We start from the raw sequence: 15,000 nt of genomic DNA, 5'->3' as shown, positions 1-15,000 counted from the left end.
CATACGCACGCTCGTGTCACACGCCTAGCCTTGCATTTTTACACTGCCTAATCAGATTAGAACATTTAGACCAGCATAACCAGGTGTTATTTCAATTATTCAAATCAGATGTGTTTGTCACAGTGTGAAACACACAGGCTTTTCAGACGCCCTGTCAGCTGGCATTACAAGTGCATACGTGTGTCTCCTTCACCGGTGTCAAAGCTAGGATAGTTTTTGGACATGGAAAGCAGTTTTTCAGGGGTTTTTTTCCTGCCACTGATCGTCTAATTAGCTAAATGTATTATTCATAGGCTACTGCCCTCAATAACCAGCATTTTTATGCCTGCCTGAAAGCATTAATATTGCGATTAGGATGGAAAAAATGGTCTCTTATCGTTAAAAGCTTTAAGCACTAATGCAGGGGCTTTGGTGTAATCTTATGATGCTGTGAGCGAGGCAGAACACTACATGACCAGGAGAGACATGAACAGGACATGGAGCGCTGAGAGAGAGAGAGAGAGAGAGAGAGAGAGAGAGAGAGAGAGAGAGAGAGAGAGGGAGAGAGAGAGAGAGAGGGAGAGAGAGAGAATGAGAGAGAGAGGGAGAGAGGGAGAGAGAGACAAAAACACATACACAGAGAGAGAGAGGGAGAGAGAGACAGACAGAGAATGAGACAGACAAACACATACACAGAGAGAAAGAGATAGAGAGAGAGAAAGAGAGAGAGAGGCCTAAATAGCCCAGATAAGATACTGCCTTGAACATTCCATCTGAAGCGTCTGATGCTAGTTGCACCTCAAAGCAAGGCCTCATTTCGTCCCCAGACTTCAATTATTTCTTAATGCTTGTTTGTAATGGCAACAGAGATAAAAGCTCTATTTAAATATAGAGGGCATGATGGTGGTGGTGGTGGGGTGTGTGTGTGTGTAATTTAATTGAATTATTTTAAATTGTTGGGTGTAATTGCAGTTGCAATGGTGCGTAAAATTTCCATAGCCCGTCTGCAAATGAAGACAGTGCTGCTTTCAAATGATGTGACTGTTGGCGTCGTTGGGATGGATGTGTGTGTGTGTGTGTGTGTCACAGTGTGTGTGTGTGTGTGTGTGTGTGTGTGTGTGTGTGTGTGTGTGTGTGTGTGTGTGTGTGTGTGTGTGTGTGTGTGTGTGTGTGTGTGTGTGTGTGTGTGTGTGTGTGTGCGTGTGTGTGCAGGATGGTTCCTTACCTCGTATCCAGGAATGCCATCTTTCCCAGGCCTCCCCTGCCAAGGCAAAAAGAGAGGGTGATAAGAGGGGAGACAATCTTATCAAGGCTGGCAGCGTTGATTAGCCTGCTACAGTCGCATTGTTTGTAATCTCCATACTTAATGAGATGGCCAGCCTGTGCACCAATGATACCTACTGCCATACGAAGGTAAGGGGGGGGGGGGGGGAAATCAGCTGCTCTCTCTCAGCGGGGGTACAGCCCCCAAAAAGACAAAATTATGTCCGCAAAAGAAAATTAATTAGTTCTTATAATTGTCTGCCAACAAACCGTAGCCCATCTAGGCTACTCTTATCAGTTTAGCTTCTACTTAGTCAGCTTCATTTCTTGCAGACAATATATTGTTTCGAAATGATGACACACTGGTCTGTGTGTGTGTGTGTGTGTGTGTGTGTGTGTGTGTGTGTGTGTGTGTGTGAGGGTGACCGTGTGTGTGACCGTGTGTATCTGTGTATTTGTGTATTTGTGTGAGCTTGTGTATCTGTGTGTGTACAGTATATCTGTTGTGTGAGTGTCTCTCTCTCTCGCTCTCTCTCTCTGTGTGAGTGTATCTAAGAACTTGACATGCTTACAGGAACACCATGGGGTCCCTCCGGTCCTGGGAATCCGGTCTCTCCTATTGGCCCTCGTTCACCCTGCCAAAGAGCACAAGACAACACACACTCAAAACAACAGCAGCAATCATGAGAGGCCGGCATCTGCCACTGCGTGAGACACTGTGACAGACAGCTGATGAACTTCACAGAAGGAGAGACAGAGAAAGAGAGAAAATAGACAGATATGGATGAATAGATGGAGGAAGAGAAAGAGGGAGAGATTGACAGGGAGAGAAAAGAATGGATGAAAAAAGGAAAAGAAAGACGCAGAGAGAGGGAGAGAGAGGAGGATGGAGACAAAGAGAAAAGAGGGAGAGAAAGAGAGGAAGAGCGGCAATGAGGGAGTGAAAGAGACAGAGAGGAAGAGAGAGAGACGAAGAGGAGAGATGGAGAGAGAAAGAGAGAAAGAGAAAAGAGGGAGAGGAAGAGAGAGTTTGTGTGTATGTGTGTGTGTATGTGTGTGTGTGTATGTGTGAGAGAAAGAAACAGAGAGTGAGAGTGAGGAAGAGAAAGAGTTTGTGTGCGTGTGTGAGAGAGAGAGAGAGAGAGAGAGAAAGAGAGAGAGAAAGAGAGTAAAAGAGTAAGAGTGTGAGAGAGAGAGAGAGAGAGAGAAAGAGAGAGTGAGTGCGAGTAAGAGAGAGAGAGAGAGAGTGAGCGCGGTTAAGAGAGAGAGAGAGACTAGAGTAAATCTCACCGGCTCGCCTGGGATCCCCGGCTCTCCACGCGGCCCTGGCTTCCCCTGTCAGTCACCAGGGGACAGATGGATGAAAGAGCTTGTTAGTTAGAGCACACCCCGGTATACACACACACACACACACACACACACACACCCTACAGCTCCCCACCACCTCTGCAGACAAGAGATCAGGCTGCGGCTTTGTGGAGGGAGGCAGGGTTGACTGGAGAGGAGGGTGTTGAGAACCGGCTTTTTGTGCCATTTGATCTTCCACAAAAGCACCTGTCTCTCCTACACAGGTCTCCTACACAGCCACACAACACTGGGAGCCATCCAGCAGGCAGCGCAGAGTGAACAAAGACTGCACCTTTAATGTTTTATACCGTACCTTTAATGTGTTATACTGCACCTTCATGTGTTATAACATAGACTGCGCCTTTAATATGTTATACCCCACCTTCATGTGTTATTACAAAGACTGCACCTTTAATGTGTTATACTGCACCTTCATGTGTTATAACAAAGACTGCGCCTTTAATATGTTATACCGCACCTTCATGTGCTATAACAAAGACTGCGCCTTTAATGTGTTATACTGCACCTTCATGTGTTATAACAAAGACTGCGCCTTTAATATGTTATACCGCACCTTCATGTGTTATTACAAAGACTGCACCTTTAATGTGTTATACCGTACCTTTAATGTGTTATACTGCACCTTCTTGTGCTATACCAAAGACTAATGTGTTATACCGCACCTTCATGTGTTATTACAAAGACTGCACCTTTAATATGTTATACTGCACCTTTAATGTGTTATACTGCACCTTCATGTGCTATACCAAAGACTAATGTGTTATACTGCACCTTCATGTGTATTTACAAAGACTGCACCTTTAAACTACTTCCTCATGTGTTACACCAAAGACTGCACCTTTAAACTACTTCCTCATGTGTTACACCAAAGACTGCACCTTTAATATGATATACTGCATTCTCATGTGTCATAACAAAGATTGCAGTTCTAATATTTTATACTACACCCTAACGTATTGTAACAAAGACTTTACCTTTAATATGTTATACTGCACTTTCATGTGTTACACAACGACCTCACCTTTAATATGTTATACTGCACTCTCATGTGTTATATAAAGACCTCACCTTTAATATGTTATACTGCACTTTCATGTGTTATAAAGACCTCACCTTTAATATGTTATACTGCACTTTCATGTGTTACACAAAGACTTCACCTTTAATATGTTATACTGCACTTTCATGTGTTATAGAAAGACCTCACCTTTAATATGTCATACTGCACTCTCATGTGTTCAACTAAATGTTATAGATTGTGATGTATGTTTTAATGGAATGGTATTTCATGGTAAATTAGGAGTGAAGTGTGACCTCAGTCAGCTCTCCGCTGGTGCGTTTCAGCTTAAGTGTCCTGGACACCATTAGGGAACCACTCACTGTGTCAACACAGAGCCAACGCAACACAGCACCTGCCCTGAGTTACCCTGCACGCTATATGCTATATGCTATATGCCACAACCCATGGCACCTGCCCTGAGTTACCCTGCACGCTATATGCTACATGCTATATACCACAACCCATAGCACCTGCCCTGAGTTACCCTGCACGCTATATGCTATATGCTATATACCACAACCCATAGCACCTGCTCTGAGTTACCCTGCACGCTATATGCTATATGCTATATGCCACAACCCATGGCACCTGCCCTGAGTTACCCTGCACGCTATATGCTACATGCTATATACCACAACCCATAGCACCTGCCCTGAGTTACCCTGCACGCTATATGCTATATGCTATATACCACAACCCATAGCACCTGCTCTGAGTTACCCTGCACGCTATATGTTATATGCTATATACCACAACCCATAGCACCTGCCCTGAGTTACCCTGCACGCTATATGCTATATGCTATATGCTATATGCTATATGCCCCAACCCAGGGCTCCTCACGGCGAAGGAGCTGAGCGGTGGCTGGAATAGGGGTGTGAAGTGCTGTGTAGGCAGCTTACCCCGGGGCCAGGAGTCCCTGGAGGGCCTGCCATGCCTGGATCCCCCTGGAAAAGAGCAGGTAATTCCTCTGTTAACATCTCATCAGCCTGTGTGAAGGCCAGCCACACACACACACTTACACACACACTTACACACACACTTACACACACACACACGCCATGCATTAACTCCCTGGCTGAATGGCCATGGCCCACACTGTGCTGGAGGAGAGGAGAAGCGGTCCTCCGTAAAGCTCTCATTTGAGACGGTAAATAGCCGAGCAGCACACACATGCTCCCAACGGTGGTCCACATGGATTTTTGGATTAATGAACTCATTGCGACTTTTTCCCCCTTTTGTCTGTGTGTGTGTGTGTGTGAGTGTGTGTGTGTGTGTGTGTGTGTGTCTACATTGTAAAATAAACAGTTCTGCAGTGCGGTTGTGGAGCCTCGGAGGAGCATCCAGCTCCTGTGTGTGTGTGTGTGTGTGTGTATGTGTGTGTGTGTGAGGTCGATACAGCCACTATATCTTGACGCCGGGCCTCTGGGGGAGCCTGTGCTGTCCGTTTGATGTGACAACTGAAAGCATCCTACTCATGCAGCTGCACCACGGCTCCCAATGCTCCGCCGCAAATTAGAATTCAGATGAGGAGGTGGGCTGTGTGTGTGTGTGTGTGTGTGTGTGTGTGTGTGTGTGTCATATCTCTATCTCTCTCTTTTCTCATCTCTTTCCTCTCCCTCCCAGTTCCCCTTACCCCACATCTCTCCCTCCCTCCCTCCCTGCCTCCCTCTGTCTGTCGTTTTTCTCTCTGGTTCCTTCTCTACACTTTTCTCCGTTTTTTTCCACCCCTCGCCAGTTCTTAAAGGCAAATCATGCAGAAACATCCAAGGGGGATGGAGTCGCCCCCATCCTACCCCCCCCCCCCCCCCCTCCTGTCGGGCCCCTCGCTGGTGTGCCAGGGTTGGTACAGTAATGTCACATAGTCCCAGAGTAGTGGAACACGCTGAGGCTGGGGGGAGGCTGAGAGAAAGAAAAGGAGAGAGAGAGAAATACAGAGAGTAGAAGGAGAGAGTGAAAAAAGAGTACGAGAGAACAGAGTGAGAGAGATGAAGAGAACAAGAGAGAGAGTAGAAATAGAGAGAAAGAGATAGAGAGCAGAAAGAGAGAGAGAAAAAGAGAGAAAGAGAGAGTAAGAGAGAGAGCGAGTGAAAGAGAGAGAGAAAGAGAGAGAATAAGAGAGAGAGAGAGAGTAAGATAGAGAGAGAGCACGAGAGCGCGCAAGAGAGAGAGAGAGAGAGCGTGCGCGAGAGAGAGGGGGGGCTTGGCGTGCGGGAGCTTCCCCTGTCCTCCCTCTAATCCGGTGAGGTCATGCGGGATGAGAGGCTGCTGCTGCTGCTGCTGCGGCACGCTGGAGAGGCCCAGAGAGAGCGGGCTCAGCGGGCACAGCACACGGGCGGGGAGGCGGCTTTCACACAGGCTTACCTTGGCACCGGGCAGCCCCTCGAGCCCCGGCAATCCCATGGCGCCCGGCTCCCCCTGGCACAAAAGACACACGGATTCAACACCGAGCAGTGGGGGGTGGGGGAGGACGACAGGACAGAAATAGCAATAGAAAAATGGCACTGTGTGTGTGTGTGTGTGTGTATGTGTGTGTGTGTGAGAGAGAGGGGGCAGTCTTTGCAGGTCTCCTCTATTCAACAGAGCCAAGTGTTCACATACTGTATAGCATATACAACACAAACATACGTATGAAGAGGGAGATACTCTATAAAGGATCTCCAATAAGTTAAGAGGAAGAGAGAGGTTGGTAGGAAGAGTGGCGTGCCAGGAACAGAGAAAAGAGTGAACAGAGGGGGGGGATAAGAGTTAAAGAAGGATAGAGGAGAAAGAGAGAGAGGGATGGAGAGAGAGAGATAGAGAGACAGAGAGAGCAGTAGTCCTGGGAGTGTAATGACTTATCTGCTGTGACGGATTTTGGGTCTTGGCGTATGTACCATGGGATTTAATGTAATGAGTAAGACATTAGCTGGGTGCCTGGGATTTCAATTAAAAATCTCTTGCTTATCTCCCCACAACACTTTGGCAGGCCGCGCCACTAATTCCGGCACTTTCTGTCCCGCGACAAGTGAGGCGCCGAGGTCTGCCGTGCCGTACCGCCCGCCTCTGTCTCATCCTCCATCCCTTCTGTCTATCGGCTGCCGTGGCGACCGTGCCAACCCACCGGAACAGCATTTCATGCCAGCGTGGCATTTATCGGGCACCATCTTCTTGTAAAAAACGCCGTGAGAGGCGTAGAGGGATGTACAGTGTAGTGTAAGGGGGCTCCTGTGGCCGGCCTGTGTTGGAGGAGTGAGGGATGAGGGGTGGGATTACCGAGGTAACGGACCGGCTGGGAGCATACACAGCACAGCACTGCAGCAGGTCATTACAGCACGTGTAGGCTGTTCGGAGGTGTGTGAGTGTGTGTGTGTGTGCGCCCGTGTGTGTGTTCATGTGTTTGTTTGGGGAGGGGGTAGTATGTTCAGGAGTGATTCGTAGCAGAGAGAGAGAGAGAGAGAGAGAGAGAGAGAGAGAGAGAGAGAGAGAAAGAAAGAGAGAGAGAGAAAGAGAGAGAGAGAGAGAGCAAGCATGAGCAGTGAGACAGATTGGGGCAATTCTGCCACAGCTCCAGGGCTGTGGGGACTATTTATTCAAATGTCAAATTAACATCCCGGTGAAAAATTGCTTGATGCTAGAACAACTGCAGTTGCGATTGCCCCCACGAGGAAGTTGAAGGTGGGGGAATAGTATGTGTGCGTGTGCGTGTGTGTGTGTGTTTGGGGGGGGATGAAGCTGGGCTCTTTGTCGCTGTATTGTTGCTGCCGGCATTGTTTCTATTGAGTTGTTGGGGGTTGGGGGGTATTCTGCTCACGGATCAAACAGCCGAGGGTTCACCAGTTCCCGCTGGCAACAGGATGTGTCGAGGCAATTTGAATCTGGCACATGCCAGTGTGTGTGTGTGTGTGTGTGTGTGTGTGTTTCTTTGTGAATGGAACTGCTGAGCGGGGCTGTGGTTGAATGCCCCTCCCCAAGGCTGACTACTGTAGGTATGTTTTGGAGGGGGACCAGCATCAAGCCCTCTGTGTCTCTCTCTCTCTCTCACACACACAAATGCACGCAAATACACACATACGTACATACACACACACACACACACACATACATACCTTCTCTCTCTTTCTCCATCTCTCTCTATATCTCTCTCTCACACACGCACACGCACACGCACACGCACACGCACACACAGTAGCACTCAATGACACAGATGAGGATTTGACATAATGAGTGTGTGTGGGCTAACACTCACCACTTGCCCCTCGTCTCCCTTGGGCCCCTGAGAGAGAAAACAGAGGAAGATTACACACACACACACACACACACACACACACACATAGGCAACGCCATCACGCCACCACTCATCACTAACACTTTCCCTACGCACTGAGACCTGGCACCTGGGAAACACAAGGCACACCATTCTACACACACAGTTTAGTTCATGTCTTTTTGGCTTTTGCCCAGACCTTATGTCAGCGGTTCTCAAACATGTCCTTCTCCACTTCGGACGTCGGGAATGGTCAAGCCCACCTGACCCCTATCAGCCTGGCCAAATGTTCTTCTTTGCTTTCGATTTCCCGCAGATTTCCCGCGATACGCAGGATCAGATGTTACTGGAATGTGTACAGTATGTCGGTTTGACATGTTGGTCCATGTGATTGCGATTATTAAAAAATAGGCACAAAAAAAAAACAAATGTCCTCCTGTTCCTGTTCCCGTTCGTGCCCACTATTCCCCAGTGAGGCTCGCTCCACACTTTGAGAACCACTGCCTTATGTAAACGTGTGAGGCAAGAGGTACACATGTGTTGTCCCTACACACTCCACATGTGGTCCAGCTGAGAGAGAGCACTCTGTAGATCTGGACCATGAGTGGACTCTTGGCGTTCAGCTCGTCGTTGCTCGTTGATGGGAGAGTGACGTGGTGGCCGGGTCGGGACAGGACAGGTAAATCTTGAGTCACTTGGGGTCACTTGAGGTCAGACCTCCCTCAGGACGCCTCCTCTGACACTTGTAAAGAGCTACTAGAGACTTCTTTTACTCTCAACAGAGCGTCGAGTGGCTTGTTTTTTTCCCCCATTCTCTCTCTCCCCCATTTTCATGTCCTTTGCAGCCTGCTGATAAGGCAGGGAAGTGTTTTTTCTGCACACACACACACACACACACACACACACACAGACACACAGACACACACACACACACACACACACACACACACATCCCATTCACCCCCACGCCTTCTCGGGGACCGTGTGAGGAGATGTCGTCTCTCCATGGGGTATGGCTGCATTACAGACGGCCTGATAAGTCTATGCATCAGGGGGGTTTGATAAGCAAATCAGACGCCGGCACAGGCCGGCTACCGCACACACACACACACACACACACACACACACACACACACACACACACAGGCACACGCACACACACACGCTTGCTTCTAACGCTCTGCATTTCAATTATGCTTGCCTTACACCTTGCGTTTCCCAGGCGTCTGTCACAGCCTCAGACTGCAGATGCTTCCCTCTTAACTCTGAGAGACACCCCGCCGCGGTACAACTACGTTTGAACATGCAAAGTCCAAATGTATTACACAACACCACACCCTGCGACGTGATTGACATCTGGCTGGCTCGACGCCATAAATCAAACAAGATATAATATCTGAACAGAACAATCTGGATGCACTTCACAATGTAAAATCCATATGATGAGACACATTGCAGAGTGACTTACAGGGAGGCCCGGCGGTCCAGGTTGTCCAATGCTGGCTCCCCCACTCTAAGGGAAGAGCATTTTCAATGAATCATTTTATAGTACCGTAAAGGAAATATACGTAAACAGTTTATGGATTTATTCAGGTGCCTCGACTCGTGATGTCATATTAATAATTTATACTCTGACTGGATGTCTGTAAAATGCAGTTAAAAAAAATAAAATAAATAAAAAGACCCTCTGAGATTTAAACTTTTGAAGATAGCAGGCGCTGCTTGATGTGGGTGAACATGTGTATGAGTGAGGGAACAGCAGGAGGTTGACCTCACCTGTAGTTTGTAGAGACTGCTCATCCCTTTGCCCTCCACATAGGGAACGCCCTGTACATCAAAAATGAAGCAGAGTGAACACAACATAAATACCCTCTTCTCCTCTCCTCTTCACCTTTCCTCAGCACACACACACACACACACACACACACACACACACACACACACACACACACACACACACACACACACACACACACACACACACACACACACACACACACACACAGACCAAGTACATCAGCACCACTCTGTTAAGTCTTAACAGCAGCATGAAGCAGATCAATAGCAGAGCCAGGCCATAATCGCAAAAAATAAAACGGAGAAAAGATAAAGAACGCGAGAGAGAGTCAAAAAGAAAGAGAGAGGGAATCAAAGAGAAAGATAAAGAGAAAATGAGAGAGAGAGAAAGAGGAAAAAAGAAAGAAAGAAAGAAAGAAAGAAAGAAAGAGAGAAAACGACATACTTTTCTTTACTTCTCACTTCTTTTTCAAATCTCAGGGTGAGATTTTATTACCAGCGTAGGAATACATTGATCTTTGAGGCGTGAGGAGAAAATAAAAAATAAAGAATAACATAAAGAAAGGCCGGGGTGTGGGGGTGGGCGCTAGAAACAACGTGAGAAGTGGTTGCTGCGACAGCCCAAAGAGCAAAGAGCCTGGGCTTTTATGGGCCTGGTGATGGATAGGGATTTCTTACTGGAGGGGAAAAGGTGTCAAGGTCCTCATTGGAAAGCATGATGCTGACCCTGGCCTTTTCACAGACGAGAGCGGAGAGAAGAGAGGAGGAGAGAGGAGAGAGGAGGGAGGAGAGGAGAGAGGAGAGAGGAGGGAGGAGAGGAGAGGGGAGGAGACAAGAGAGGAGGAGAGGGGAGGAGAGGGGAGAGAAGAGGAGAGGAAAGATCAGGAAAAGGGAGGAGAGAAGACAGCAGAGAGGAGAAGAGATGAGAGGGAGGCTGGTGGTGTTGTGTCTGAGGCCAGAGTTTACAAGTCTGGGGTGGGCATGGTGGAGTAGGAGCTGGGGGGGTGCTGGGGGGGGGGTTCAAGGGGGTGTCTGATGAATTATAGATCTATCACTGGAGCTCCTTACCTAAAGGTCTCAGAGAGGTGTGTGTGTGTGTGTGTGCCTTTGTGTGTGTGGGAACGTGTCTGTTTGTAAATGTGTGTGTATGTGTTTGAGTTCCCATTTCTGGATGATTGTGTGTTTAGTTGTGTTTGTGTGTGTGTGTGTGTGTGTGTGTGTGTGTGTGTGTGTGTGTGAAAGTGTAAATATATGTGTGTGTGTGTGTGTGGTAAGAGTGGGGGGGTCACACAGGCCTAGGGTCTCACAACCACCATGGTGTTTTCGCCCACTTTCATCTTATCACTTAATCAACTGTCTTTGATGTGTGAGGGCGCGAAGCGGCGCCGAGACGGCGGACTCGTAACTGCCCCCGCGCTCGTCCACTAATAGAGGTCAAGATCTGAGCCCTGCGCTGACCCCTTACCTTGGTTTGATCTTCCGCCGAACGAAGGAAACATTACCGCCACACTTTTCGACTTTAAAGAGAAAAACACTCGATGCTCTGAGCCACAGAGCTCTTGGCGGAGGAGTGCGGTTGATTTTTATCTGTCGCAAACATCTCTCAAACCCTCTTTATATTGAGTGTCTCCCTCTACACTCTATTTAATACTGGAGTCATTTACAAGTACAAAGTGCTTCTGATTTTCATACATCTTTTACAAAAAATGCACTTCAGGCAGCTATTAGATTTGAGGCTAGTTATGCATAATAACATTTACTTATACACTTACACACAAAGCAAATCAAGTAGATATTCAGAAGTTATAAGAAATGGGAAAAGGACATTTGATATGAAGTGGGATGGTGTTTTTTGACTGAGTCTGTTTGCTAAGTGGCGTGCTTGTGAAGACCCTGTTCTAGTGGCTCAGATTAAGGTCAGGCTTTAACAGAACTCACCGGAGGACCTGGGAGACCGGGTCTGCCAGGGGTTCCTTCATTGCCCTGCAAAACAACACAGACGGCGAGAAGGGAAATGAGAATCATGTGCAACCATAGAAACAAGCTAACAGGCAGAGTTGAGCTGCATTCTTTTAATATCCACTTGGGCACATCTCTATTCATGCAGCAGATGTTTGCTTTTAAAGCTAAAGTTTTATTCACGGTCATGGGAGAATAGCACAGGTGACTTTGAGACTGTTAGTCATCCGCCGATTCTACTCGTTGGTAGATCGGCTGTACATGTGGCCTTGTATTTTCCTCTTGTGCCAGCTGAGTTCACCATGCTTCAGCAACCTATATAGTCCTTCATACTCCTTGACTGAAGTGCAGCGGAGCTTTTCAATGGTGGGTACGAAGCTTTTACAGTGTGTCTCTCCATGTTTTGTGTGTGTATGCATGTGTGTGTGTGTGTGTGTGTGTGTGTGTGTGTGTGTGTGTGTGTGTGTGTGTGTGTGTGTGTGTGTGTGTGTGTGTCGGGGGGTGTGGGTGGGGGGGGGCATAGGGCTTTTATTCTCTAGTTTGGGCTGTGGCATGAATACTAATGTCACTGTGGGGCTAAGGTAGGGGAAGCGTGTGTGTGGAGATTGAATACACCTCTGACTCTATCGGATTATTCCTCAGCATGGTCTCCTAGATGACAGAGGACGATACTCCTCTGTCCCTCGCTCTCTCCGTCTTTTTCTCTCTCTTTCTCAAACTCTTTTTTTCCCCCTTGTCTATCCCTCTTTCTTTCTCTCTCTCTCTCTTCTACCCCTTCCTTCCCTTTCTCTCCCCCGTTCTGTAAAGTATCAGCGAGCTGAGGGCATGCTGTGTGCTTATCCAATACATCAAGAGGCATATTCAATCTCAACTTTGCATGCTGCTCCTCCGAATTTCATTACCAGGAAGTTCACCCTTGTTTCCACGGAGACGGAGCCAGCGTGAACTTGGGCGGCGAGTGAGCGGGACAAGTGGGCGTTGCTGGTGGCGCGAGGCGGAGTGATGGCATATTGCATGATGGGAATACAAAGCTGAAGCTATTGCGCGCGCTCGATGAGACGTGTGTCTGTGGCTCGCTACAACTGCCACTACTTTAAGCGGTGCTTAAACCGGGGACAGAGTGTGAGCGCTTTGAACTGTAAAGGACTTCTCTGTTAACTCAAACTTTGAATGTGTTTTTTTTTTGTTTGTTTTAAAGATGAACATTAAAAATAAACGTACTCTTTCACCCTTTGTCCCTGGTGGCCCAACAGGGCCAGATCTTCCAACTGGACCCTGAGGATAAACAAGTGACACATACAGTGTTATTATCACAAACATTTATGAACACACAAGTTGGCTAAAAATAAGTGCATATAAAAAGTAAAAATGTATGCTCATCTAAGATGGACGGTTCTTAGTTGTGTGTGTGTGTGTGTGTGTGTGTATGTGTGTGTGTGTGTGTGTGTGTGTGTGTGTGTGTGTGTGTGTGTGTGTGTGTGTGATTGTGCTCTACTCACATGAGAGCCGGTGTGGCCGGTAGCACCAGGGAACCCAGGTACACCTGGGGCACCCTACAGAGGGAGGAGAGGGGGGGAGAGAGAGACAAAGAAAAAGAGAGGAGAAAGAGAGAAAAAGAGGAAGAGTGAGAGAGAAAGAAAGAAAGGAGAGAAAGAGGAAGAAAAAAGGGAAAGAGAGATAGAGACAAAGACAGAGAAAGGAGAATGAGAGAGAAAAAGAGGAAGAGAGAGAGAGAGGGAGAGAGAGAGAGAGAGTGACAGTGAGTTCACTCACCCAAGTCTCTCTTTGGAATAGCCAACATTCAGTGCTGCTGATGAGCAACCGCAACACTTTCTCTCATCAGCATCAGATCCCATTCCAGCTCTGAAATCCCCTTCAGAGAGACAACTCACGCAGCCCGGGGACTAGCTATTCACACATCTTTTGGAGACATCTAAAAAAGTGTGTCCTTGTGTGTGTGTGTGTGTGTGTGTGTGTGTGTGTGTGATTTCGTTTGGTCTCTGTACGTACCTCGTCTCCTTTGTCGCCCAGTGGCCCCGGGAACCCACGCTCTCCTTTCACTCCCTGCGGTGTCAAGTGACACATTTCAAAAGCAGGTGGTTAAGAAAAAAAAAAAAAAAACACAAAAGGCAAACTGCCATTCTTCACACCTCTACTCTATTTCATCCTCTGTCATCACCTGTCTAGTCACTATCTATCTCCGTGGCTTCTGCTACCAGAAGCCAAGTCTGTTTTCTTAGAGCAAGACCTGAGCTTTCAATCCTGCCACAGTGATTACATTGGAGTCAATGTCAAACATTTTTCATTGCAGCCATGGCAACAACAACTGCATCCACACCTACCAGCTGGGAGGAGGGCAACCAGCAACAACAACAACAACAACAACAGGATGGCTTAACGCAAGGGATAGTGACAAGAGATCAATGTGTGGAAAAATAAGACGCAAATAATACGCCACACGTTTTCAATCCACCTGACTAATCGGCACAGAATGTTGCGCGCATCTGCGGTACTTGTTTGTGCTGCAGCTGAGAGATATCAGCTATCAGTGAATGTCATTTACTTGAATTAGCCCTTGCTGAAAGCCCTGCTTGTTTTGGCTGGGGCCACTGTCTGTGTGTGAGTGTGTGGGTGGTAGTTATTTGCGGACGTGAGGTCTGGGTTATAAAATGGCGGCCGTCCGCATTGTGTTCACTTTTGAGTGGGTGCTGGGTCGGTCACTGCCTCAGTGGTGAGCGTGCTGTGTTGCGTTACCTTAGGGCCCTCTATCCCTGGATGACCAACTGGACCACGAAGACCCTGATCGCCCTGTTGGGGAAAACAACCACACCTTATCTCCATGAGTAGAGGCACAGACATAGCCATGGACAAAGGCACAGAGAAGATCACGCACATTGACATTCACACACATGCCCACTCACCCATACCATATATTCACATGTTGTGATAGATGATTATTATTATTATTGCTACAGTATTATTATTATTAAGTAATGCTTTGGCAATATTGTAACCAACAGTCATGCCAATAAAGCACAATGAAATTGAAACTGAAATTGAAATTGACGGATTTTAGAAATCAAAACATCCATAAAACTATAAAACCTATTAAAAACTACCACCATTGCACCATGTTGCTCTTTTCCAATACTATCCACTAGCAACGTTTTCGTTCTTTTTCAGCAATATCGCGAGTCAGAGGTGACCCAGACGAAGCCCATTAGACGGACAGCTCCTGGGGCACCACTGAGGCGAGCTGAGGCAAGGTGTCGGAGACACAGACAGGGTTCAGTAGCCTGGCGCAACAGCTATCCGTCCTGTGGCCCCG

General features: G+C 47.5%; 1 protein-coding gene across 1 annotated transcript in view; it reads right to left on the bottom strand.

Moving 5' to 3' along the window:
* Window positions 1–15,000, bottom strand: part of LOC134064480 (collagen alpha-1(XIX) chain-like) — a 52,790-nt gene that overhangs the window by 21,413 nt on the left and 16,377 nt on the right. The window contains exons 15-27 of the mRNA XM_062520404.1: window positions 14,427–14,480; window positions 13,683–13,736; window positions 13,172–13,225; window positions 12,894–12,947; window positions 11,652–11,696; window positions 9,693–9,743; window positions 9,385–9,429; window positions 7,899–7,925; window positions 6,035–6,088; window positions 4,573–4,617; window positions 2,533–2,577; window positions 1,815–1,877; window positions 1,205–1,240 (exon numbers count right to left, since the gene is read on the bottom strand). Of these exons, the coding sequence (XP_062376388.1) occupies window positions 1,205–1,240; window positions 1,815–1,877; window positions 2,533–2,577; window positions 4,573–4,617; window positions 6,035–6,088; window positions 7,899–7,925; window positions 9,385–9,429; window positions 9,693–9,743; window positions 11,652–11,696; window positions 12,894–12,947; window positions 13,172–13,225; window positions 13,683–13,736; window positions 14,427–14,480 (627 nt within the window). The remainder of the gene's footprint in view (window positions 1–1,204; window positions 1,241–1,814; window positions 1,878–2,532; window positions 2,578–4,572; window positions 4,618–6,034; window positions 6,089–7,898; window positions 7,926–9,384; window positions 9,430–9,692; window positions 9,744–11,651; window positions 11,697–12,893; window positions 12,948–13,171; window positions 13,226–13,682; window positions 13,737–14,426; window positions 14,481–15,000) is intronic.

Source organism: Sardina pilchardus, chromosome 18, assembly GCF_963854185.1.
Source record: "Sardina pilchardus chromosome 18, fSarPil1.1, whole genome shotgun sequence".
Taxonomy (NCBI): Eukaryota; Metazoa; Chordata; class Actinopteri; order Clupeiformes; family Clupeidae; genus Sardina; species Sardina pilchardus.
Note: the sequence above shows the minus strand (reverse complement) of the source record. Positions and strands in the feature narration are given on the sequence as shown.